Source organism: Caloenas nicobarica, chromosome 5 (assembly GCF_036013445.1).
Source record: "Caloenas nicobarica isolate bCalNic1 chromosome 5, bCalNic1.hap1, whole genome shotgun sequence".
Lineage (NCBI taxonomy): Eukaryota > Metazoa > Chordata > Aves > Columbiformes > Columbidae > Caloenas > Caloenas nicobarica.
The window spans coordinates 49158302-49183547 of NC_088249.1; the positions used below are offsets into that span (position 1 = coordinate 49158302).

Below are 25246 nucleotides of genomic sequence, written 5' to 3' on the forward strand. Positions count from 1 at the left end.
AAGTGGCCCAAGGAAGCAACAGCATTTTGCTACTAGAAGACATTTGAACAAGACACAATAATGACCAGACCCAGATCTTTCATGAGCAGGCTGGAAAACCTCACCCTGAGGGGTGCAGAAACCTCTCTGAAACAGACATGCTCGTACTTCGGCTTCCTGCTCCTGACCAAAGTGCTGAAGTGTATGCTGGCCAGTGCTGCTCTAGCATACCCTCACCAAGATGTGCCAGGCTCTTGCAACTGCAGCTGGTGCCTGTGAAGACACCTCACCCCTGGTGCTCCCCAGAGCTCCTCAGCTTGCTTGACCATGGCTCCTGGTCCTTGACTGTGTCTTCTGACTCCCAACCAGAAATGAGAAGATACTCTCAGTGGTTAGAGCCATCCAGAGACCAGTCCTTGAGAGAGCCCCACACGCAGTGTTACTTCTCAACTGAAGACTTCTATCAGATAGAGCTATCCCATCCTTCACCAAGGGCCTGGTGAAGGATGGGATAAGCTCTATTACAGAGCAAGAGAACCAGGTTTGTAAGTGCAGAAAAATCACCAAGCAAAGGCCCCCATCAACACACTGACTAACTCTTAAGGCTTTTAGTCATCTTCTAGAAGGACAAAGTAGTCCTGTCTGCTGCCCTGCCTGCTGTTGCACACAAGCAGCCAACTCAGGAATAAAACCTGTGCTTCCAGGCTTCACAGTTGAAACAACATATTTTGGGAGGTTTAGTGGAAGTCCAGCTCTACCATGTAACACCAGACTCAGCATCTTCAGCACACCTCCAGCATGTGGACAGGCTCTGCTGCAAACAGCACACGCAGCTAAAGGCAGGGCAGCTCTTCCCTCGGGTAACCTCTCCCACTCAAGCTGGGACCAGCCCTTCTCCTGCAGGAACTGGGTGCCAGGCAGCTGCAGCCAGGGTGGGGGCTGTGCCTCACAGCAGGTTGGAGCAGGCATGTACAAAAAGCAAGCCGTTAGCACAAGTCCTCTCTTGCCCAGGCCAAAAACGAAGGCAGCAACTCAAAGCAGTAATGCTGCTGCTGCCTGGCATCATGGAGGACGAGGGATGGGACAGGGGGCTGCCCACATGGATGCTGGGAACCCCTGGGTGGGCTGTGGCTTTGTGCTAGTGGTGACCAGAGTTTCTGTACTGGTTTTGCCATCTGAGGCAGGTGACTCACATGCTGCCCTTGCTGCTCCCAACCCCTGCCAGCTTTGGCTGCCGAACCTGGCTCCCCTTCAGGCCTGTGCTGGTCCATGCAGAACGGCTCCCTGCTGTACTCAGCTGGATCACCTTCCCCCTTTGATGCTCTTAATTCTGGATGCCAGCTACAATAGCTGTGCAATATCCTGGGAGAGGGAAAGGCAGTGAGCACCGAGCCACTCAGCTGCAGTGAGCACAATGCCTCATCTTGGCTCTGTGCAAATGCAAGGCATGTGGGAGAAGCTGGTCAGACCCCAGGCAAAAATCCCAAAGGACCAGGGCTGAGCAAAGATGGGCTTCCCAACAGATTATCCCTTATTCAAAACAATCTTACCCACTCTAAACCCAAGAACTGGAAGTCTGAATCCTTTAGTCTTAGTTGTTGAGCAGCCAGACAGCTGTCTGCAGTGCAGGAGAGCCCTTCTGCTACATGCTCACCAGTAACTAAGCTGTGCACAGGGCAGGCAAGGATTTCCATACCATTATACACTGCTAACAGGCTCAAACAGTCCAAGGTATATGTGCTATGCAGGTGTTAGCATTAGCTAGGTGCTAGAGGGGTGCATAAAGGCCTAATTCTACATCTGAAGCACATAAACATTTGGGAAGTGCTGTGCCAGAAACAGCTGCCTGGAAAAAAAATCAGGGAAGCAACAAACTGGCACCAGCTGAGGTGAACCCAGCTCTCAGATTTCCTCAGTCCTTCTTGTCTTCCAGGCATCACATCTGAGGCCATAAAAAAATCCCACATGGACGAGGTTGAAGGCAAAGCACCCAGGGGAATACTGAGAATAGGCTTGGACTGGTTGCACTTCCACCCCACCAAAACTTGGGGTAGTCATTGTCAGGTGGGGTGGGGGGGACACAGGGATATGATGACAACTTGCCAGAGGCAAAGACAGCTCTTTCCCTGAAGGATACCCCACCCTGATCATCTTCACGGGCTACAGCATGACCTTGGTCCCCGGAGAGCAAATCTCAGCACCCTTCCCTCCCAACCATCCCACCAGTGATCCTCCCGGAGCACCAGCAGCAGCACCCTCTGGAAGGAGGAGACAGCCATCGAGACAGTTTGTTGAGACCATCAAATAATAATTTACTGTGATTCAATCTGTGGCTTTGTACAGTTGCTGGGGTGGGAGGAGGCCAAAGAAGGAGGGGACAGACAAAGAAAAAAAGAAAAAAAGGTTGTTTGCCGCAGGCTTGGGTGAAGTGCAAGATAGTCCTTGGAGGTGCTCATGCTCCCCCTGTCCTCCTCTTCCTCTCCACCTCCGACTATACTCCTCCTCTGAATCCGTTTGCTTCTTCCTTTGCTTCACCTCTTTCCTTGTGCTCTGCACAGTGGGAACCACTCCAAGACACAGTCCAGTCAGCTGAAACCAGAACAGGACACTCATTAGCACCCATTCACTGTCAGAACCAGCAGGGGCTGTTTCCATTACCCACCCATCACGTTTCAGGATGACCTTGCTAGTGCCCACAGAGGGAAAATAAAGGGCTACACAGGTCTTGGAGGTCTGGACGTGGCTCAGCAAAGCATCTGCATGTGTGCTGAAGGGAACAAGCAAATGGTCTGTGGAGCGATGGGTGAGCCTCTGCTTCTGCCCAGACCTTGTTGTGAGAAGGGGCACTGTTTGGTGAGATCCTTCTCCCACCTCCAGGGATGATGGGAACCACAAAGTGAGTCCAGGGTAAATGCAGCCGATCTCCCTGGCTCCCTGACCACACACCCACCATTCTCCCCAAAACCCTTGCCTTGCTTTTCCTTTTTGCCCTGATGTTCTCCCCTCTCTGCTCTTGGCCACTGCAGCTAGAATAGCTAGCATGTCTGGTTTCCAGATTCTGCATGAGCAGAAAAAGATGTGGGCAACTCACAGGGCATGCACTCTTAACAGAGCAGAGCGTTTCCAAGAGACTCCTTGCCATCCCCCTTCTTGCCCCTCTTTTTGAAGGCAGTGCCCATGCCAGTGCTGGCCAGCGAGCTGTGACAGGGACTGGGCTCCTGGCAGTCTCAGTGTCAGGGAGCAGCAGTGTCTGCTGAGCCCATGCCATCAGCTGTGAGCCAGAGCAGGAAACAAGCCCTGAGCTCACATCCTCATCCGGAGGAAACATTCCTGAACATCTGGAGGACCCGAACATCTGGAAAACCCCCCTTAGCAGTGGTAAATGTGCTTGGGCACAGCATTCAGCTCAGTCCCCAGGAGACATTGGGTGCATTGGCTGGGAGCAGAGGGGTGGTGGGTTGACTTTTTTTTTTTCCTTATAGGAAGAAAACACTGCCAGCATTTTGTTTTATTTTGTGTTTGTTTGTTTTCAGGGAACACATCAGCTGTGCTCACAGCCTTTGGCTCAAAAAGCAACAGAGGAAAACCAGCTGCCCACCTCCACCTTCAGTGAGACCCTCTTAGCACCATCTCTGGACACAACACACTTCTCTTTAGGACTCCAGCAGTTGTGTAAAGGGGTGAAGGGCCAGTCCAGGTGCTTGGGAGACTCCCCAAAAGACATTAAGGGCAATGTTCATGCAGGTTTTTCTCCCACACCCCAGTCCCAGATGTCCTCAGACGTACATCTCCCCGGTGCACTCATCCCCAATTGCCTCTCTCTCCATTTCTGCCAAGGGAAGGAGCTGGTTACACCCAGATGTTCCCAGGTGTTTGGCTTAAGGCCACCCAGCTCATGCAGGGACATTGATAGGAGCTCTCCCTCCTATCTATCAGGATTGCAATGATTTAAATAAACTCATCATTTAAAAAAACAACCAAACAAAAAAACCCAACAAATAAAAACAAAAACAAACCAAAAACCCCACAAACACACACAAAACCAAGGACAGAAAAAGCAGAAAAACAGGCAAGTGAACATGGACAATCTGAAAAACACTGTTTCTGGCTCCAGCAAAATATTCCCCTTATGGCTAACTCTCAACATTGCATCAGTTCCGAATATCCCAGGGGATATATCTAATGGGGAAAACTCTTCTGAAGAACACAGGACTTTCACAGTGAGATAGGTCTGCTCTGAAACTTTAGGACAAGGCAATTTACATGAGTGCATTAGTGGGTAAAGTGCTCACCCAGCTCTTCATCTGAACTCTTCTAGGGCCAGTCTGGTGAATGCGTAGTGAGCCGCATACCTTCAACACCAGTCTAACTCCTCTTTCAGAGGGGTAGCATGGGAAGAAGCTTTCCCAGGGAAAGCATGACAAAACACCTATTTTCTTAATTCAGTTCTGTAGAATGTTGTTCCACAAAACGAGGGGCAAAAATAAACAGCCGTTTCCTCCTACACACTTCCTCGGGAAAGCGGGAATTTTGACTTACCTATGTTTTGACAGAAAAATGCTATTTCAGTCAAAAAGGTGTTTCATTAAAAAATACCTGTTGCTGCAGTTGTTTCTGCTGCATTTGTTCGCAGATGCGTACATCTGCAGTCACCTCCTGCCCTGCTTCTAATATACCCCCACAGCACCCCAACTCCTGCTTCCAAAACTCACCGTAGTCACGATATCACACATTTACAGTTCATGCAGCCAGGGCCGCTCTCATCTGGGGGATTCAGCTTGCGCAGCTTATGCTGACGGATCTCCCGCACCAAGGTATAGAAGGCATCTTCAACGCCCTGGAAGAAAAGCATCGCTTGAAGCAACTGCCCACTTTAAGAGGGGAGAGTGGAGAAAAGAGAGGGCTCTGCTCCCCAAATAGGTGTCCCTGGTGCTGTCTTTGAGCAGTGAAGATTGCAGAGCTAAAGGCACAAAACCAAGTGGAAAAGACTAACAGGGATCTTAGTGTGTCCCCCAGAGAGCGAGATTGAATGAACAACCATAAGACCAAGGAGCTCTTAAGTACTTGAAATTCATCAGATTTCAGCAGCTTGAATGAGCTCTACCACCTAAGAGAAACACCACCAGTAGACCATTAAAGGTATCAGCTGCTCCATTTCCACTCTTGTGCTCTGGGAGCCCCACATGGTCCTTTCAGCACTGGTATATTCTGCCTGCAGGTCTGCCAAAACAGACCATGGATGAGTTTAGCCAAGTCCCCTGAGCTTAGCTGACCTGCAGTGACTACATAGGTTATTCTAGAGCCTTGGAGAAAGCCCTGAAAAGGCATCATGCCAGAGCATGAATTATTCTCTTCTCTGGATTGGAGGCACAAGCACAGACAGTGGAGGGAATGTCCTTATTCAACATTTAGCCTTGAGGAAGCAACTAACCCCAGCCCTTGCACCCTGCGACGTGGTTTCTGCCCATTCCTGCCTCTCCTGGACAGCACTGGAGAAAAGAGAAGAAAAAGAAGATTTTCTTTAAAACTCTCCTCCTACCTGTCTGGTTTTGGCAGACGTTTCTATGTAGGGGATCCCGTAACTTCGGGACAGGTCCTGTGCTTGCCGGGTCTCCACTGTCCGGGCTGGTAGGTCACATTTATTTCCCACCAGTACCATAGGAACATCATCTGAGTCTTTCACCCTCTTGATTTGCTCCCTGCAAGAGTAAGAGGTGCCAAAGTGAAGGGAGAAAAGGCCTCAGAGGGAAGCTCCAGGACACTCCCCACCAGCTTCTTCATCAAGAATTAATAGCTATGCTTCATTCCTGCCAAGCACCTTATGTTGGGCTTTCAGGAGAACATAAATTACCACAGCATATAAGTGAGTAAACAGCAAAATAGCTAGGGCACTTTTGGAAACAAAAACTAAACATACCTCTGCTCTTTAAATGCAACTGTTTACAAAACACAACTTGAAATTATTACAATCTATATTAAGACATGAACTTCAGATAGTTTAAGCTAAATAAATAGGAATACTCAAGCAGTTACCTGTGTTGTTTCCAACATTTTAGATCAAGTAATCCCCCTTAATGGGGATTTTTAAAAAAAAAATCACTTGCATCCAGAATTTGCTGAGCTGATGAACTAGCTTTTGGCAGCTGTAACCTTTTCTGCAGATGCATGGGCAGTATTTGCTTCCTTTTCAGTTTAGTTCAAGTCACTCAAAGTTGAGAAACCAATTGGGAAGCAAAAAAGCTGTAATGCTTGCTTCTTCATTCTAACCTCAGATTTAAAACTAGGTAGGCAAGGATGAGATTTACCACTTCTAAAACTCTTAAAGGCCATCATGGCTATAAGCAATCCATTCAATTCCCTCCTGATAGATGATAACTTCCTTTGCTTAATAAATCATTTAGCATCAGATGCAAACCAGCTTTTTCTTTTTTCTTGCTCATGCATCCAGAACATTTAACATGGTTTTCTTTAACTAAAAAAAGCATTATTAAAATGCTGATTTCTGCATTTTAATTGAATTCAAATTTCTATCCAAAAGCAGCTGAACATGTATCTCACACACACACATAAAAAAATCAGTCATCTTTTTTTAATCTAGTAGAACATAGAAATGAAGTCTGACTATATGTATGATACGCCATAAAGCCACTTAAATGTTCCATGTAACATCCTGATCAGCAAACAAGTACTAAATTTAGTGCATAGGCTACACTTAGCTGAAAAGAGATACCTCCTAATGATTAGTAACCAGGGAGAGCCAGCATTTCTCTGGGGAACGTTATTTTAAAAGTGCAAACACAAAGAGCACAGGCAAAACGAGATGAAAGCCAGTGATTTACATCATGATTAAAACCAGGGCTTGAAATCAAGCCATCCTGTGCATGATTCACAGGCACCAGCCCCCAGCACAAGGATGAATGCTGTTGAATCCCTCAGGTGCTTTAGGAAAATCCCATCCTTTGTCCTCTGGCTCAGCTAAAACAAGCCAAATTAGTCCAACTGTATAGTTATTACACTGCTAGCCAAAGACTGAGAGATCTCAACAGCTCAGGGCAGCGCCTCTGACTACAGAGCAAGGAAGGGCTGTCTCTGTGCTTGGAGCTACAGGATTATCTGTGATCCGAGTTTATGATGAGAGACTGGGGTACGTGACTCCTTGGTGGGCAGTGGACAGAGTGGGGACAGGCAGAGCCATCTCTTGCATTCTCTGCAAGTGCCTCCCATCACAGCCAAGCCTCAAAAAAAGGACATAAAGCAGAGTGATTGCTCCCTAAGCTAACATCTGGGTAACCAGGGAAGACTCCTGCTGCATTTATATCATCTCCTTGGCTCTCCAGATCCACAGGGATGATGGCAGCAGGGGGGAAATGTGGGATGGATAACCTGGGTGCAGCCAAAGCAGGATCATGCCAGGATGGGGTCCCTTTTCTGCCACTGTCCCTCCAGTACATCCTCTCGGGCAAGTCACCTTGCCAGGGCTCTTACTCTGCCCCATCTTTGCCCTGGTTGAAACCAAGCTCCAAGAGGCCAGGACTGCCTCTCCCCACGGGCATGCAGCCAGCAGACTGCAGTCTCTCTGCAACAGCTCCCAGACAGGGAAGCAGCCCCCCCTGGCCTTTCCAGCCTCCTTTCCTAGCTCCCGGCCCCAGCAGAAGTTGCTGAGATCAATTGAACTAACAAAGCAATTCCATTACTTAGGGAGGGGAGGGAGTTGGGTCATAGAGGATCAGCTCTCTCTTTAGTCACCATAAACACTTAAACATTACATTACCGAGGCCCAAAGGCCACAAGCAATCCCTTCAGATGGGTTTTATTGGAGTCACTGACATTAGCCGTCTGCTCCAACTCTTCCCTGGGGAATGGCCACTTGAGCTAATTCTATTTGCTGGAAGCCAGTGCTTCCACTGCAGGGCCTGATCTAAAAGGGAGGGCAGAAGGGTGCAGCAGCAAGGCCTCCCCTTCGCACAGGGCAAGAAGAAAGGGGCCCTTCCCAGGATACTGACCTGTACTGGTGAATATCTTCAAAGGACTTTGTGTTGTTGATGGCGAAGACACAGAGGAATCCTTCCCCGGTTCTCATGTACTGGTCTCTCATGGCACTATACTCCTCTTGCCCTGCAGTATCCAAGATGTCTAACAAGCAGGTCTCTCCATCAATGACAACCTGCTTTCTGTAGGAATCCTGCAGGCCAGGAAAGGGAGAGAAAGGGAGGAGGATGTATTAAGGGAGGGCTCAGGTCCAGCCAAGTGAAGGTATGCAGCGAGTGCATCCCTGGGAAGATGCCAGGTCATGCTCTGCCTTGGTTTATCTCCCATTAAATAGCTGACTCAAGCTGTTTCAAAAATGGGAAGGAAAGGAAAAAGGAGGAAAAGGAAAAGGAAAAAAGGAGCAGTTGTGCAGGTTTTCCCTTCTCTGGCAGAGCCATAGAGGAGACAGCCCCTGCCTTGCTCTCCCTGTTCCCAGCCCTGCCTCTGGCAGACCAGGGGCAGCTTTGTCTCTACCATACCACATAGCCCTCAACAACTATTTTCCTAAGTTTTATTTTGTCCTGGCTGATCTCTCCTGTTGCTGCCCTGCCTGGGTGCTGGAAGGGGACACCCAAGAAAGGCCTCTCCAGCCAGCCAGGGTTTTCAGCCACCATCGGTGATCTGTGGGGCTGGAAGATGTTTAAGATCACCTGGAAATCCAGCACCTCCAGTGCATCTCAGATCAGGCAACAGAGATGATATGCCACCAGTAAGGCTGCAAACTGGGTTTGGTGGTAAACCTCTTCTTCAAGCATGAGAAAAAAAGATATATTACACTGTGATGAGGGTGTTTCCCACAACCAGTCTGTGCCCAGGGGGCTGCAGGAGAGGTAAGGACTATCCAGGCAGGTCCTTTCAAGTTAGGGGTTTTCCCTGCAGCAGAGGCAATTGCAACTTACAGCAGTTGTAAGAAGGCCTGGAAATCACCCAGGGCATCCCTCAAAAGGTTTCAATTTCAAGGCAGGCTCCTCAAAGTACCACTCCTCTCCATCATGCCTTTCCCCCATGTCTAGTCTCATCAGCAGGGATGCTGCTGAGGCAACCTCTGCACAAAGAACAGCTTCATCCCTCTCCGACAGCTGTCTCCCATGTATAGTGCGGCATTCTTGACTCTCAGCAAGAGAGAGAAGCCAAAATGAAAGGTTTAAAAAAGGTACAAGTGAGCAATATGACCACAACAACGCTTTGCAGCTACTCACGGAGGCTATGGTTGCAGTTTAAATTTAATTCTAACATCTGCTGCTCTTCCAATGATGACAACAATGTTATCAGATGAGCTTTGCAGGTTTGTAGACAAACAGCCAACACAGCAAAGGTCACCAACAGGACCAGCAGCAGCACAGAAAGGAAATGAGGCCAACACAGCCTCCACCCTTTGGTTCACTACTACAACATCATCATCTACTGGGGCTAATTAAAATCTTACCTTGTGGAGAGTGCTGCAAAATCAGAGGAGATGCGATATGCTCTGCCACAACCTCTCAGCCACGACTTCCCAAGAGGGGGACTGCTGACCCACTGAGAATAAGCATGGAGTAACGGGCTGGCTTCCAGCCAACTGCTCTGAAGGCAACTGGCAGGCTGCCCTGCAGGGATGTGCTCCCGTTTCTAATCAATAATGTATCTGAAGCCTCCTTGGTGCAAGGTAGAAGAGCACTGGTTCCACCTCCAGGGTCCCAGTGTCTGGCAGGGACCAGCAAAGGGGACCTCCATGCCTGCACTGCCCAGGAGAGCATCCTCCCACCCCTGCGCCCTGGCTTGCATCCATAGGACCAGCCTGTCAGCACGTGTGTTCACAGTTAATTGCCAAGTCTCCAATTACAGCAGATCTCACCAGCAGCCAGCACACCTACAGAGAAGCGATCCCACACCTCAGCTCAGGTCATCAACAGGCCACCTCTAAGGCAAGCCAGCTTGCTAAGGAAGCAAAGGCAGTTAACAGTCTTGCAGAGGAAGCTTTGCACACCACTTCCCACAGGAAGGGGACCAGCTCTCCCCACCTTTGCTTTGTATCCATTTTCAGCTGGGATGGCAGCTCAGCCATCCCTGCCACGCTGCCAGGTGACCTGGCTGCTGCTGCAGGTGTAGCTGCCACCGGCCCACATGTGCAGCCACTGGCACCCTGGAGCCTCAATGCTCCTCCGCAGCCCCCCATGTCATACCCCAGCTTCTTGCACAGGAGAAAGTGGCTGGACCCAGCTGTGAAGTGCCAGGTGACAGAAACAATGTCCACTTGGGGTTCAGATTCAGAATCCCAGATGGATCCTGGGAGCACCCCAGGTGTGCTGGGGGACCAGGCCAAGAGATCAATTTTTAAAATGCTACAGTCAGGATATGACCAGAGGCTTGGGAAGCCTGTTACTAGCTGACTGCTAAAAGCTGGAAGACAAACTAAAGAATTTCTCAACACAGTCTGACTCTTTACTCCATCCCTGCTAATTCACCACAGGACACTATCAGCAGCATACATTTCCTTGGTGACCTGGCCCTCCTGTTCACAAAATAAAGCCTTAAGGCTCCTCGGCAGCCCAAGAGCAGGCGTGCGAGTGCGTGCTGTAGCAGGTCGGCCAACATTGAGTTACAAAACGAGACATTTGCACTAGTGAATGAGGAAAGTAAGAGAAGAACAGGCATTGAGTCGGGGTCTTTGCCCCAGATGGGACAAACTCACCTCTCCACCACTCCTGCCCTGGGGAGCATCTTCTCAGTGTAGCCCAACCCACTCCCCTTTGCAGCACACCCTGCACTCAATTCGTTTAAGTGATGGGTGAAGCCTTTGCACATAAATATTTTTTTTTCTTTTATCCTACTCATTTCAGCATTGCTGTGCTGTTTGTTAGCTGGTTGAACAGTCAGAGTCAGCTCTTGGGCACAATCCAAAGCAGCTTAGTCACAGGAGCGTGGTTTGTTGGTCACATTCGAATGGCTGGCAGGTAACTCTCTATGCATCCTAAATCCCCATAAAATGAAGCATAATTAAAAGGCGTCAACTTGGAACGAGTGAGAAGAGGGCTAGGGTGGGGGGTACATGAGGCACAACCAAGAGAGCTGCAAAGGGATCAGGGCTGGTGAGACTTGCAGGTAGAAAAGCACCAGGGGTAAGAGGGGTAAAGAGCAGCTCGTGGCTGCTTTAGGAAGAGGAGGGGAAGAGCAGAGTGGGGCTGGGGGGAGCAAGGGAGGAGAACAGACTCCTGGGGCACAGCAGGAGCAGACAGGGCGAGGAGAGTGTGCTGGGAAATGCCATGCAAGGTTTACATTCCCCACTGCCTGTTTACATGGAGAAAATTCCCTGCAGGGTACATGCAGGGGGCAGGCAGCTGGAACCAAAAAAAGTAGGATTCCAAAACCCAAAACATCACTGGCTCAGAGCTGCCTCTGCCCACCCTAAGGTCGAAGAGAGGACCCATCCATGCAGATGTCTCCCCAGGGAGGCTGCTCTCCATCAGCAGCTCTTTTGCCAAAAACCAACCTGAAACGGGTTTCTGAGAAAAGCACACGATGCTACTGGTGCCGAGCAGGGAGAGGAGCTGGGCAGAGAAGGCAACGACATCCATAAGCAAGGTGCAGCACCAAGACCTGGGAGCCCTTAAATTAAATTCCAGTCTCTGTCATGCACTTTCTAGGTGACCTTGACCAAATGACGTAATAGCACGTGCTTTTAAGTGTTTTCTCTCCTTCCCATCTGTAGGATTGCAATACTATTTCTGCCTTTCTACCAAGCTTTCTCTTGCTTGTTTATTTAAGTTGTAAGCTCTTCAGGGTGGGGACTACACATACAACACCTACCAGAATAGATTTCTGACCCCAGCTGGGGCCTTTTAGCCATTATGATAATAATAACTGCAGCAACCACAGCTGCATTTATACACATCTGGTAGAGAATCCCTTGGGACTGCAGACAGGGATGTTACTGTCCAAAAGGCATTACTGAGCTGTAATTTGCCTTCCCAGGGTAGACTTACTCCTCGTGCAGAACAGCGGCTGCTGCCCACATCTCCCCTGAACAAAGGTGTAATTCATACGGGGGTAATTATTAATAGCATCTCACTATGTTTTTAAAAAGTTTAAAAAAAAAAAAGTGACAGTGTAACGGATATTGAAGACCAGACCCTCTGCTCTGCACAGCCTGGAGGAGCACAGGTTCGCTGCCTGCTGTTCCAGGCATGTTGCTGAGCTAGGCAGGCCAATGCTACCATCCACACCAACTATGAGCCCCACATATCAACCTTTTCACTCCTCGTGATAGAGCAGAGGCAGCGCTCTGGGAACCACAACAGTTCAGCTGCCTAGCACATCTCACTCAAACTGCACAACATACATAATACAACCAAGCTCTGATAAAACCCATTTCATCAGTAAATCTCAAAACATCCTGTGCAAGTCATTTACTCTGATTTCACAAGAGGAGAAATGGAAGCACAGACCCAAAATGGCTCTTCAGTCCCAAACTTTTAACCCCTCCCTACACTGTAGTCTCATCAGAAAGGAGGACTCCTGTGCTGCGCCTCAGCCCCTGCCCAGCTCTGCCCACTTCCACTGCCACCCCCTCTGCTTGCTTCTGCTGCCTCCCTCACCATTTCTCTTTCAGCAGACAATGCTGTCCTTCTGCAGGAAGCACAATTCGGTCACTGCGACCTCCTGAGCATGCATGTAGCGACTCAGAACAGTTCTGCAAAGCAGAGGAACGTCCCTGCTCAAGTTCAGACTTGAGACCAAGCCGAGCATTGTTGGAGGTAAGGTGGAGAAGAGCAAAAGAAAAACAAATAGACAGACCCCCACGCCCAGAGCTGCTTACCTCTATCGTGGGGTCATATTCATCAACAAAATGGTTCTGAATGAGCTGTATTGTCAAAGCACTCTTCCCGACACCACCAGCTCCGACCACCACCAGCTTATATTCGGTCATCTTCCAGCTGACCCCAGGTCAAGATTTCCAGGAGTGCTACCACCTGCAAGGAGAAACATAGCCACTGTGTTAGGAGGAGTCCTTCCCCATTGCCACCTGCTCTACAGTGGGTTTGAGCAGTCGGTGCCCCTTTTCCTGCTGGAAAAGGCAGAAATCTGCAAAGTGTAGCCTCATTCCTCAGGTACTGAGCGTTCCCAGTGACTCCTACATGTCCCAGGAGCACCCAATGCTGCGAGGCAGAGACATCAAGGTCTGGGATCCAGCACGTTGTAACAGAGAGACACGTAATTCTGCAAGGCAGAGGTGAAGGGACACACTCCTTAAGGATTTAATGGTCTTTTAAGTTGCTTGACTTCAGCAGGTATTGAAGATGGGACAAGGTAAACCCACTTCACTGCTATTCTGCAGGGCAAAGAGCCACTCTTCCCTCCTTTGGGTGAAAATCAGCAAGCCACCGTCAAGGATGCAATGTGCTTTTAATGCAGCTTTATGAAATTGTCCATGAAATTGCTGCCACAGGGTATCCTGTTCCAGGACCACGCTGGTCTCTCATCTCAAGCTCACAGACATACCACCCTGGAGAACCTGGCCTGGAAACAGGAAGATGGTGGGATGGCCCGTGTGCCCCAAAAGTCAAGGGCTTCCTTAGCTTCTTCCCACCCAGCACACTGACTACTCTGGGAATCTGGCCAGAGAAAATTGTACTTATTTGAGTCTGTCACTCTGTACTGTGCCTCCAGGATCCACTGTCTTTGTTCTGCTTTTATGGCCCACTGCTCTGGCGTCTCAAACATGAGACAGCCTCACCTAAAACCATAAAACTTGTTCTAGAAGTGCAGCACAGAACTGCAGCATCCAGAGCTAATTAACCTAACATTCTCTGCTAGTAATGACGGTTACTTTAAAATGGCCAAAATAATCAATAGAACTGAATACAAAACTCTGTTTATCCTGTGATATGCTGCAGTCCTTCACCCTGATGGTCTGGACGCAAACTTCACACATTCCCCAAGTAAGCCTCAAGAGGTAAGGGAGCGTTACAGAGGTACAGGCTGAATAAATCAAAAGTAAACCCTAAAGTAACCAATTTAAGAGATCTGGTTTTCCAGAAGTGCTCAGCACTGTCTCCAATTTGCCTTATCTCAAGCTGGCAACCCAAAATCATTAGATAGATTTGAATGCCTTGGCCAATGCACTTTGGATGTCAATGACCACGGGAGCAGAGAAGAAGTCCTAGCCCCCTCAATACACCATTAGCTCCACATCTTCACCTTCAAAGCTGCATTAAACCTCAAGCCACAGGGCATGTTTGAGATGGCAGCACATCCACACCCTGTGCCTGTCCTCCAGCTACGTATGCCTCCTGCTGTGCTGGCCATTGCAAGAGGGAAGAGGGCTGTGGAAGGGGTACCCTTGTTCCCACGTGATGAAGCTGGTATGCCCCCCAGGGGAGCAAGAGACGCCATCAAGAAAAGTGCCAATTGGAAATGATGATTAGGGTCAGGATGAACAAATGACACTTCTGCATCACTGTGTACTTGCCATTGCCCTTCAGCTGGAGAAAACTCATCTCCCCTCACGTCCCCCCTTAAATTTCTGCTCCGACTCCAACAAGAAAGAGGAACTTTAACTCAGGATGATTACAAAATCCTGAAGGTTTAAATAGAAATCCACCCTCATTGGATTGCAACCCCTGCAACTGAAAGTCACCCCAGTGTCAGATACCCATCTGTAGCTGCCATCTGTGAGCTCAGGGGAAGCTACCCAAAACACAGTGGGTAGTGGGAAGACAAGCTCACAGTTCCCCTGGCCAGTCACCATTTCATGCAGCCTGCAACACCATTGCATGGGGATTAGATCTTCCCGTACCCCAACACTTAAATCACTCCACCCTCTTCCCCAGGCTCACCAGCCCCACTCCCGAAACTCTGGAAGCTGGTACTCAGTCTGCATCCGATGCATTTGCTAATGCAGCAAAGATCTAATAGAAAGGAGGCCAGAACTTTCTGCCTTCAACGCCCACCTGATAACAACCTTAAACCACTCAGACAGTTCAATGACCCACTCGAGCTGGGAGCAGTCAGACACAACTGCCTCTTCCCAAAACCATTTTCTGAGCTGCTGTCTCGGTAGCAGGAAGGCAAACAAAGCTCATGCCCTTCTAAGCATCCAGGATCTTGAAGAAAGGCAAAGGAGGGGGTACAAAAGAGCAATCAGAGCACAAACATGATGCCAAGCAGGACCTCTGGTTACTGTGCCATTCTTCACTGCTGGAACAGCTGAAGGTCATTAAACATGGTGGAAAAGCAGTGATGGTGCAAATACAAGGTGCGAATGATGCGATATGCTAGGTCCACCCCTGAAAGTGCCACTGCTTCCCAGAAAAGTCTGATGTGCCTCTCTTCTGGCACTCAAGGAAGAGATGCAGACTGAAAACAACGCTACAGGAGACAATCTAAGTCATCACTCTAATTGACTGTGTGCACATTGCTCTGCTCCACTAACGCACAGCCTCACAGATATGAGTTTCTCATGTACACTGCTTCTCAGGGACAAGAGATCCCCACCCCAGGCTTCTTATGTCTCTTAGATGGGAAGAGACAATTACTATGAGGCACAGTGACAGGCTGAAACGGGGACTGAGGAGCAAATGCTGACTGACCATTTCCATCAACACTGCTGGCCAGGAGGGAATCACCCCTGCAGCAGAACAGCTTCACAGCTGAACACAGAAGCATCTTGAGGGTCTGAAGAAACTCTGCAACTAGCTCCTATCTTTCATATAGAGCAGGGAGATCAGCAGCCCCTAGCAAAACACACAGCAGCTGCAAATAAAGGCCTACAGTGGCTGCAACAGACCTTGCTCAACATCTGGTGCTGATGATGGAACAGCTGCTGTAATGATGCTCAAGGGGAACTGCACAACTGCCCAGGTCTATGAGACTTGCTAAGGCAGTGAAAAAAGCCTAGACTCAATGTGGGGAGCAGAAGACATGAGTCCTCAAGGAGGGGGTCCTCACTTGAGACCACCCCAGTGGAAGGCACTGCTTGGCCTATGTCCTGGTTTTGTTAAAAACAAGTTTCTCTTTTAGTGAATTTCCCTGTCAGCTAAGGCCTTCTTGCTAACTGCAGTTTTCCTGAAAGTTAGGTACGTGTTTTGGTAGACATAGCAATGGAATGCAAGGTCATTGATAATGATGCATCTTATGAGATGTGCAAGCAGGAGGTGAACTGAAAATTGACCAACTAAAGTATTCCATCCCATTCACGTCATACTTCCTATAAAAGTGGGGGATCACGAGGATCTCGTCCCTTTTCCTTATGGCCGACATCGGGAGAGGACCTTGCGAGTTGTCCCTGCGAACTGAGGCCTAGTGACAGACTGAATCCAGTTCCGGTTGGCTGCAGAGTCCAGTCCAGGACTTCGGGTGCCGGCCCTACACCTGCCGGAGCAGTTGCCGGGACTTTCAAGATTGGTTTTGTATCTTTTGTATTATTTTCTCTATTTCTATTAGTAGCATTAGTAAAACCTTTTTAATTTTTCCAACTCTCTTCTCTCTGCCCTTCTTTCCCTCCCAATCGCCTGTCCTTAGTGGGAAGGGGGGAGAGGGAGGGGCTGAAGGGGAAAGCAGGGGGAGAGAGGGTTAACAATACATCTGCCACAGTTTTATTGTCACCCTGCAATCAAACCACAACAGCCTATCTCTTCAGAAGACACCCAGGCCAAACAGTCACACCAGCCTCCCTGGTCCACATCACAGCAGGAGGTGGGGGCCTGTGCAGGTTTAACTGAAAATGAGTTAATTTTCCTCATGCAGTTAGAAACCTTTCTTTTTCATAGCTAGCGCAGTCATTACTTGGACTTAGTTTGAGAACAAGAGATAACACCCAGGGACAGAGTTAATGTTTTTAATTGCTCTGGTCTGAGGGCCAAGGATGTTCTGAGTGTTCTGCCCACAGGTATGAGGCATCGAGGAAGCAGGGCATGGATGGGGCAGAGCTTGACTGACATCCAGACTGATCAATAAGAGCATTCCATCCCATTAGCATCATGCTTCATATTTAAGGAGAGTCGGGATCTTCTGGTCTCTCTCTCTCACTTCTTGGCTTTCTTCGCTCCTTTTGTTGGAGCCGGAGGAGTTCTGTTTGGGATGTTTAGTTCAGCCTTTTCCCATTTTGCAGAGGCCTCTGGGCCTTTCTGCCTTTTTTCCTTTTTTCTCTTTTCAGGATCGGCTGTTCAGGACCAGGTGCTGTCTCCTGGGCCTGGCTGCTCAGCGTGGATGGAGTTCGTGAGGAATTGCATTGAGTATCTTTTATTTTGTATTCTATTTCTATTTTATATAGATATATTTACTAGCAGTGTATTAGTATTTTGTTATTTTATTGAACAGTGTTTATCTCAATCCAAGTTTCTCCCTTCCCTTTTGATTCTCTCCCCTATTTGGGAGGTAGGGAGGGGGTGAGTGAGCGGCTATTGTGGTTGTATTGCTAGCTCAGGTTAAACCACGACAGGGCCAAGGCAGTCACCCACAGCAGCTTAAAGGTCTTCCCCTTGCTCCTGACCCCAGCTAAGCAGGGTCAGTGGAGGGGCAACCATACACCAGCAAGCCCTGCACATCATCACCCCTGTCTAGAGCTTTGAGCTCTGGCTCCTCTAGAGAAACACGGACCCACATCTCCCTGCTCTGCACCCACCCAAGAGGTGGGGAAAGATGAGGGGTGTGAAAAAGCTATTGCTCCCCACCACTCATGGCCAGCACATGGACAATTTGCATACAGGAACTCTGCAATGTTAGTGTTTGCTCACTCACATCATACCTAGAAGATGCTGGTGCCTCAGCTAACTCTTCACCACCCTGCATGCCACTCATGTCCCAGCAATGGCAGGAGAGATTCTGCAGCTTGCAGGGGATGGTGAGTCCAGCACACCAAACTGTTTCATACCATTGCTGTAAAATGTGCCCTTATGTAAAGCAAGAGTGTGGGGAATGATGGACAGCTCTAGGCATGAGAGCTGCCTGAACTAATGTGTGCTAAAATCAATGTACAGATGAGATTGCTTCCTTTCCCATAGGATCCATGATGCAAGCTCTTCACAAGGAGCATGAAGACTCAACTGCTCATCAGAGCACATGCAAATGCCACAGGAGAGTGAGCTTGGCCAAAGGCTGTGGAGAAAAGCAGGGATTTCTATATGGGCAAGCTTTGTTACAGGGTTGAGCAGCTGGTCTTACCCCTAAGCTGATCTTACCAACAGCATCTCATAGCTCCCCATCAGGCTCTTTGCTCCTGAACATAAGAGGAGCAAGGCTGATCATCGATGCACACACAGGTTTCAACACAGGGGTGACTGTTCCCCAATGCCACATGAACATCATCACCACATGGGTGCAAGGAACAGCCATCCCAAAGACAATGTTTCTGGCTCTCCTAAAAACCAGAGGCAGGGAAGAAAAAGTTACACTACTGCAGAAGAGATGGTAACAGATATCCCAAGTTTTCACGCTCAGTCTGGGGGTATACCAGATGGAGGTTTTCAGCCTGTTGGTTGTTGTGAAAGCTTCTCCTGATGTGAGGATTTCCAGAGGAGTATAAACAAGAGCCTCTATTTCTCAGCAGCTAACGCAGAGCCCAGACAGAGCTGACCACAAAATAACAGAGGGTAACACAAAAGCACAGCCTCCCAGTCCCATGCTGAGCAGGAACAGAATGGCTTCTTCCATCCTCTGCAAGCTCTTCAAGATCTGAAAGCCTGACCCAGGTCACTGTCTGGTGTTTTCCCTGCCTATCCATAATTATCACCTCTGCAGTACTCAACTGTTTCATGTCCCAAAAGATGGGCATGGCTGTCGAACAAATAGCTAAGCGAGACAGCAAGGAGGAGAGATGTTCAGGAGCACCATTCAGGAAGAGGAGGGCTGGGATCTGCTTGCCAAGCCAACAGCCCCAGCCAGCATGGAGCCAGAGCTGCCACTGCTGTATTTCCTGACCTCGTGGATTTTCTCCTGTAGTGAGAGGGCTCCTGGCACCCATTCAAAGCTGTCTAGGAAAGCCTCGCCAAGTGCTTCTGCATGACAGCAGCAGCTGCTTCCAGACCAGTGGCTGAAGCCACGCAGCTCCAGCAACAAGAAACATCTGCCAGCCTTGTGCAGGAAGCCACAAGAGCAAGTGTCCAGCGCCAGTGGGCACCAGGATCCTACCTTTGTCTTGCAGGGAGGGGATGAAGGTGTAGGTGAGGGCAGAAGGTACATCTCCTTATCTTCTCCCCTGTCAGCACAGAGGCATTGCCCACACAAGCAAGGACCGAGATGCTTGGTGCAAGCTTTCATGGGATGAAAACCTAAAGCAGGTGCAGGCATCAAGGTTAGAGGTGCTACCCAGAGAACCAACTGTGTCCTGCAAAGAACAACTTGATGTTCTTCACAGTGCCTCTTCTCCAGTACAGAGTTTCATCTGCAGGGAGAGAGGTGGTTTTGGGGACCTGACTGTGAAACTTCTAGAAACTCACTCAGCAGAAGTAGAGGTGAGGAACTCAAGGGGCTTGGCCCCATCAGTACATCACGTCACACCACCACAGTTTCAAGAAAAGCTCAGGTGTCAAGCGAAAGAGATTTGCAGTGGGTTTCCAATGCATTCACCGTGAGGGAGGTTCTGACACCCTTCCAACAGAATCACTGAAGGAGCTTTCTATGCATCTTCCCTTTCCTCAGGTCACCTTGTTTTTCCCCCAGGATGGACACCAAGTCAATTAAACAAGCCAAGAGACGGATTTTTGTGCAGCACTGCCATACTGAGGCCAGCTACAACAGAAGTTTTACAGCTGTTCACTACAGAATGTTTACCCTCTACCTGTCCATTGGGAGTCTCTGCATTTAAAGGCATCAGAAGGCAGTCTCACCTCTGCAAATCTCTTTGGACATGTCTCAGACTGGACACCCTTTCATCCACAGGAACCAAGCCCTGTCCACAGGAACCACGGAGCCCTTAGACCACAAATGCCACAGTGTTTGATTTTATTTCCCTTTGGCAGAGAAGCCCTGCAGACAGAAGTGGTGACTTGCCCACAAGTAAGAAATCCTACTTGGTGTTTCTAGAACACTGACAATGCAAACCTTGCTGGCTCACCTCAGTGACTGTCCAGGCTCCTCCATTTGCCCATACACAAGACTGTCACTAACGTCACATAATACAGGCTCTGGAGGGACTGAAGGAACCTCTCCAGTGGTGTGAAATGCCACCTTTCCTTTTCACTCAAGGGTCAAAATTCTGATGGCCTGCCCAGCCTGAAAGGGGTTAGCAAAACAAGGCTGGCAAGCTGATGCTCTGTTACAACTCACAGCCTATCATGTGCTTCATTTCAGTTTACTTGTTGCTATTTAAACTAACAAAGGGGCTGCAAATCTAACCCAACATGCTTGTTGTTGGCTTGCTCACTGCATACTTGCAAACTCAGACAATGCAGCCCACAGATGAAAAGAGAGAGGAATGCCAAAGATGAAATAAAAGTTGCAAATGGTGACTCTGCTTTGGAGAAATGACTTGGAGATAATAAATGTCTTCAGCTGGGGAAAAAAAAGAAAAAAGGCTAAGAGGAACAGAATGGCTTCTTCCAGCCTCTGCAAACTCTTCAAGATCTGAAGGAAAAGGCAGCCTGTCCCAAGAGACTGACTACAAAAATACTGCTCTAGATGAAAAAAAAATAAAAGGGGTGAGGAATAACACCATGTGCAAGACTCAAAACACAGGAGAACACATTCAAGGAGAAACCTGGGAAGAAGAACAGCAGAAAGCTGTGGTTAGGTTCAAGGCACAGGCAAGTTTGGAAAGGAGGGATTGCCCCTCCAAGCCAGCCATAAACAGGTCCTAGCAGCAAGGTACAAGCCATGGTTTTGCACAAGGTCTTGAACATGCATGGATGGGGTCCTTGCACCAGGCCCAGCCCTTATACAGCTTCCAGCTAAAGCACCTCTGGCAACACAACCTCTCTGCCAGAGAGTATCCAACCACAAATGGCTTGTGAAGCCCCTGCTTGTCTTCCGTTTCCAGAATCATAGGTCTGTTGGGAAAGACCTTTAAGATCATACAATCCAGCCATAAACCTAACACTACCAAGTCCAACTCTAAACCATGTCCCTAAGAACTACATCTACACATCTTGTAAATACCTCCAGGGATAGTGACTCCACCACTTCTCTGTGCAGCCTGTTCCAATGCCTGACAACCCCTTCCATGAAGAAATGTTTCCTAATATCCAGCCTAAACCCCCCCTGGCACAACTTGAGGCCATTTCCTCTCATCCTATCGCTTGTTGCTTGGGAGGAGAGACCAACACCCTCCATGCTACAAGCTCCTTTCAGATAGTTGTAGACAGCAATAAGGTCTCCCCTCAGCCTCCTTTTCTCCAGGCTAAACAGCCCCAGTTCCCTCAGCCGCTCCTCATTAGACCACTGACCAGCTTCGTCGCCCTCCTCTGCATTCTCTCCAGTACCTCAATGTCCTTCTTATCATGAGGGGCCCAAAACCAAACACAGTATTAGAGATGGGACCTCACCAGTGCTGAGTACAGGGGGATGATCCCTTCCCTGGTCCTGCTGGCCACACTATTCCTGCTACAAGCCAGGATGCTGTTGGCCTTTTTGGCCACTTGGGCACACTGCTGGCCCATATTCAGCCACTGCTGACCGTGACCCCCAGATCCTTTTCTGCGAGGCAGCTTTCCAGCCATTCCTCCCAAAGCCTGTAGTGCTGCATGGGGCTGTTGTGACCCAAGTGCAGGACCTGGCACTTGGCCTTGTTCAACTTCATACAATTGGCCTCAGCCCATCAATCTAGCCAGTCCAGATCCCTTTGTATGGCCTTCCTACCCTACAGCAGATGAACACTCCCACCTGATTTCGTGCCATCTGCAGACTTACTGAGGGGGCAGAAGAGATGGAAGGACAAGAAAACAAGATAGTACCATCCTCACCAAAGCTGCTGCCCGTCTTCTGTTCTCCGATTCCTGCTTCAGCTTTCTGACATCTGAGTAAAAGGCAAAGTTGCGCAATCACCGGCTGTTAACAGTAAGTGGGTCTGGCTACACTGTTCTTGCTTTCCCTCTCAACTAATAAATATTCTTAATAAAGTTCTTTGTTCCCTGTTTAATCTAAGAAAAACAACTAGTAGGCAGCTATACCTAAACCACCTAAACCCAGCAAACAACCTGCACAAGTAGTAACAGAATAAACCCAAAGAACAAACCAGCTACCCAAGAGCTTTCCCTCTAGATGAAGGAATTGTCCCTCTCAGCCAATACAAGCCACAAAAATTACTATACTCCAAAGAAAGATTAGGAACCCCTTTATCTTAGGAGCTTATAAACCAGGACTGCTCATGCCTGTGTCTCCAGCATCATGAGCGTGGCCTGGGGAGCAGCAGGCCACCAGGAAACTCCCGCAGGTGCTGGGACATGCTTGCGAATCATGGTGGAATCTTCACCTTCCACCATCACCACTCTACCCTTCTCCCTGCAAGCAAGGAGCACATCCCACTGTAGTCTCTGCTGAAGAACACATCTTCCAAGTTAACTTCCACAGAGACAGAGAAGGGTGCTCTGCAGGTTACTTGCTGCCAGTCCACAGAAAGGTCTGAAGGAAACAGGCAAGCAAATAATACGCCCCACCCCACTGCTGGACGCAGACCCTTAAAAAACCACAAGCTGATGGGATACCACCTGGGCTGGCACCCAAGTCACTAGCTGAAAACACCAGTCGTCTGCATCTGGCAGGGCCAGCAGTTTGAAGAATCAAAGACAGCTTTTAAATTATGCCTGTGATTTATGATCTAACACTTACATGCTGTTTGAGACTCCAGCTGAACAAGAGTAGCCTACATAAAGAGGAGACTGGAGTTTTGTCTGAAAGCCTGGTAAACGTGGATGCATGAAGTCAGGAACACACCACGAAGCAGGATGGGATGACAAGGGACAATCAAATAAAAACCGAGTTCTTATCTTGCAGTCAGGACTCAGGACCTAGTGTTGACTCTGCCAGTGCATGTGGGAAAGCAGTGCGGGGGAGGAAAAGCTCTCACTGCCAAAATGCAGAAGACTGCAAACTGCCAGGGCTCCTCTGCTTTCATCTCCTCTCCAGCCTCCCAGGGCCACGCAGGTGGTTCAGAGGCAGACGCTTCCCCGCCTGTGCTGGCAGCTCTCCACCTCGACCTGGAAAAGATACTTCTCCCAGGCCTCCCAGCCTTTTTCAGAAAAACAAATGAAGAACATACTCTGTGCAACAGAGAGGCCAAAACGGAGCTCAAGAGAAGAGGCAGCTTTTAACCTTCCTTTGCATTAAAATCCCATATATAAACATAAATGTAATGGGTGAAACCCAGCGTGGTGCACCTTGAACACATGAAGAGATGGACAGGTACCCAGGAAAGTTTAAAACAAGACCCGAATTATAGACAATAATAACTATAACTGTTAAAATGTGTGGTAGGCCAACCACGAACCCAGGCTCTGATCAATCTCTTGACTTGTTAGACTTGGTACCAAATTATATTGATTTTCCCACAAGATATAAGGCACAACGAAGTAGAAACTTGGACCAGACAAGCACATAGCGTCAGTGTAAGTGGATCTCTGTAATTACAACTATTGACAGGGACAGAGAACATCAGGCTTTGGGGCAAATGCTGCCCAGTAATGGGGTGAGATTACAAGAGATGCTGTCTCCAGGCTGGATTCCTAAGGTAACTGATGTATTCTGCCTGGTCATCTTGGTGACAAAAGGAACAGCTGCAGGCAAGCTCCTGAGAAAAAGTAAAGCCCCTCCTGGGACCCACTGGTCCTGCCATCATGCTATGACAGGTCACAGCTGCCTGGCTGTCTGCTGCAACAGCGTAAGAAGGCACAAATTCAGATCTCATCGCTAAGCTGCAAGAGATGGAGCATCCAGTGCTAGCACTGGAGGTGGTGGCCATGCATGAACAGAAACAACATCCTCCGCATACAGACAGGCAAGAGGATGCAAACAAGCGAAGGGACTGGCCCAAAGACATCAATGGGTGGTAAAACTGGGAACTAAATTCAGGCACCTTGACTTCCCATCCAGGGTCTTCATGTGGGACAAAAAGCTCACAGTAGAGGTTTTGGATGGGAAAGCCATTGGTCTCCTGCTGAGTCTTTTTGTTGGGCTGTCAGTGCTGGCAGCTCCCTCCCAGCCTAGCTTCCCTGGGCAGAGATGGTTGGGGAGGCAGGGTATATCAAGCAGGAAAGCCCAGAGTGCTGTAAGAGGTGCCCTGCTCTCCAGTTATCTTAATGAAATCACAACTGTGTCACAGGCGGAGGTGGCTGACAGAGAGGTGGGTGCTCCAATGCACAGATAAGCAACGGGAGATGCAGGTAAGGCTGGGAGCAGAGGGCTCAGCTGAGCACCGCTGCCAATCTTCCCACTTGAAGCCCACCTACAAGAAAGGGGGAAGCCACTGGTACAAGGTGGCTTTGTGCATCACTTAAGACAACGGCCAGTCCTACCTAAACGCATGCTTATCAGGCCAAAAAATGTACCCCACAGTCAAAAAATGCATTACTCCCATGAGACTTCTGTTCTCCTCTCCCTCCCCATCCTTCTCTGTTCCTCCCAAACAACCGTTGACAGGGAAAATTAGGAAATGGGTTTCAGGAAATGCATCCAAGCCATTTTCACTGAGAAGAATTTGCAATGGAAATAGGTCTGGCTGTTCAGCTTCCTGCTTGCTTTAAATCCTAACACATATGTATTTTTACAGCAAATAAATGCATAAGGACACGGGGTATTTGCAGCTGCGAAGTTTCAAAAATTGTTTTGATAATGCTGTTAAGTTTGGTTTGGGTTGGGTTTTTTAATTTCATTTTTATTTTGTTTTTTGTTTTCTTTTAACATCTAATGGATAAGAGACTTTTTTAAAGGCCTGGTTTGGAGCAAAATAATATTACAAGAGCACTGGTGAGCTCCGGTCTCCAGGAATGAAATGGTGCAGACAGCACATGTCCTATCACACTACAGCTCCTGCAGCAGAAAGGTCCAGACAGCAAGCAGGTGGCATTGGGATCAGGTGGAAAGACGTGGAAGCTGCCGGCTAACAGCAGAAAAGCAGACAGATTAGTATCTTGGGAAAGCAGGAGCAGCACTCACCCTCTAAATGGCTAACCAGCCCTGCAGAGAAATAGAATCATCTCGTCTGGGGATGGCTCAAGCGCCCCTAGAAGCCCAAGAAACACAGAGAAGGAATGAGAGGGATCCCTCTCTGCAGGGACAGCCAGCTCCAGCTGGGTTGGACTCAGATAGACATCTTGGGGTACTCTTTGGTTAG

At 48.8% G+C, this 25246-nt stretch overlaps 2 protein-coding genes across 3 annotated transcripts in view; one reads left to right on the forward strand and one right to left on the reverse strand.

The window, feature by feature from the left end:
- LOC135988831 (USP6 N-terminal-like protein) overlaps positions 1 to 4488 on the forward strand; it is a 95053-nt gene extending 90565 nt beyond the window's left edge. The window contains exon 16 of the mRNA XM_065635092.1: positions 3513 to 4488. Coding sequence (XP_065491164.1) covers positions 3513 to 3592 — 80 coding nt within the window. The 3' untranslated portion in view covers positions 3593 to 4488. The remainder of the gene's footprint in view (positions 1 to 3512) is intronic.
- HRAS (HRas proto-oncogene, GTPase) overlaps positions 2267 to 25246 on the reverse strand; it is a 44540-nt gene continuing 21560 nt past the window's right edge. For both annotated transcript variants that reach the window (XM_065635093.1, XM_065635094.1), the window contains 5 exons: positions 12803 to 12956; positions 7983 to 8161; positions 5519 to 5678; positions 4692 to 4816; positions 2267 to 2568 (listed from right to left, as the gene is read on the reverse strand). In XM_065635093.1, the coding sequence (XP_065491165.1) occupies positions 4697 to 4816; positions 5519 to 5678; positions 7983 to 8161; positions 12803 to 12913 (570 nt within the window). In that variant the 5' untranslated portion in view covers positions 12914 to 12956 and the 3' untranslated portion in view covers positions 2267 to 2568; positions 4692 to 4696. The remainder of the gene's footprint in view (positions 2569 to 4691; positions 4817 to 5518; positions 5679 to 7982; positions 8162 to 12802; positions 12957 to 25246) is intronic.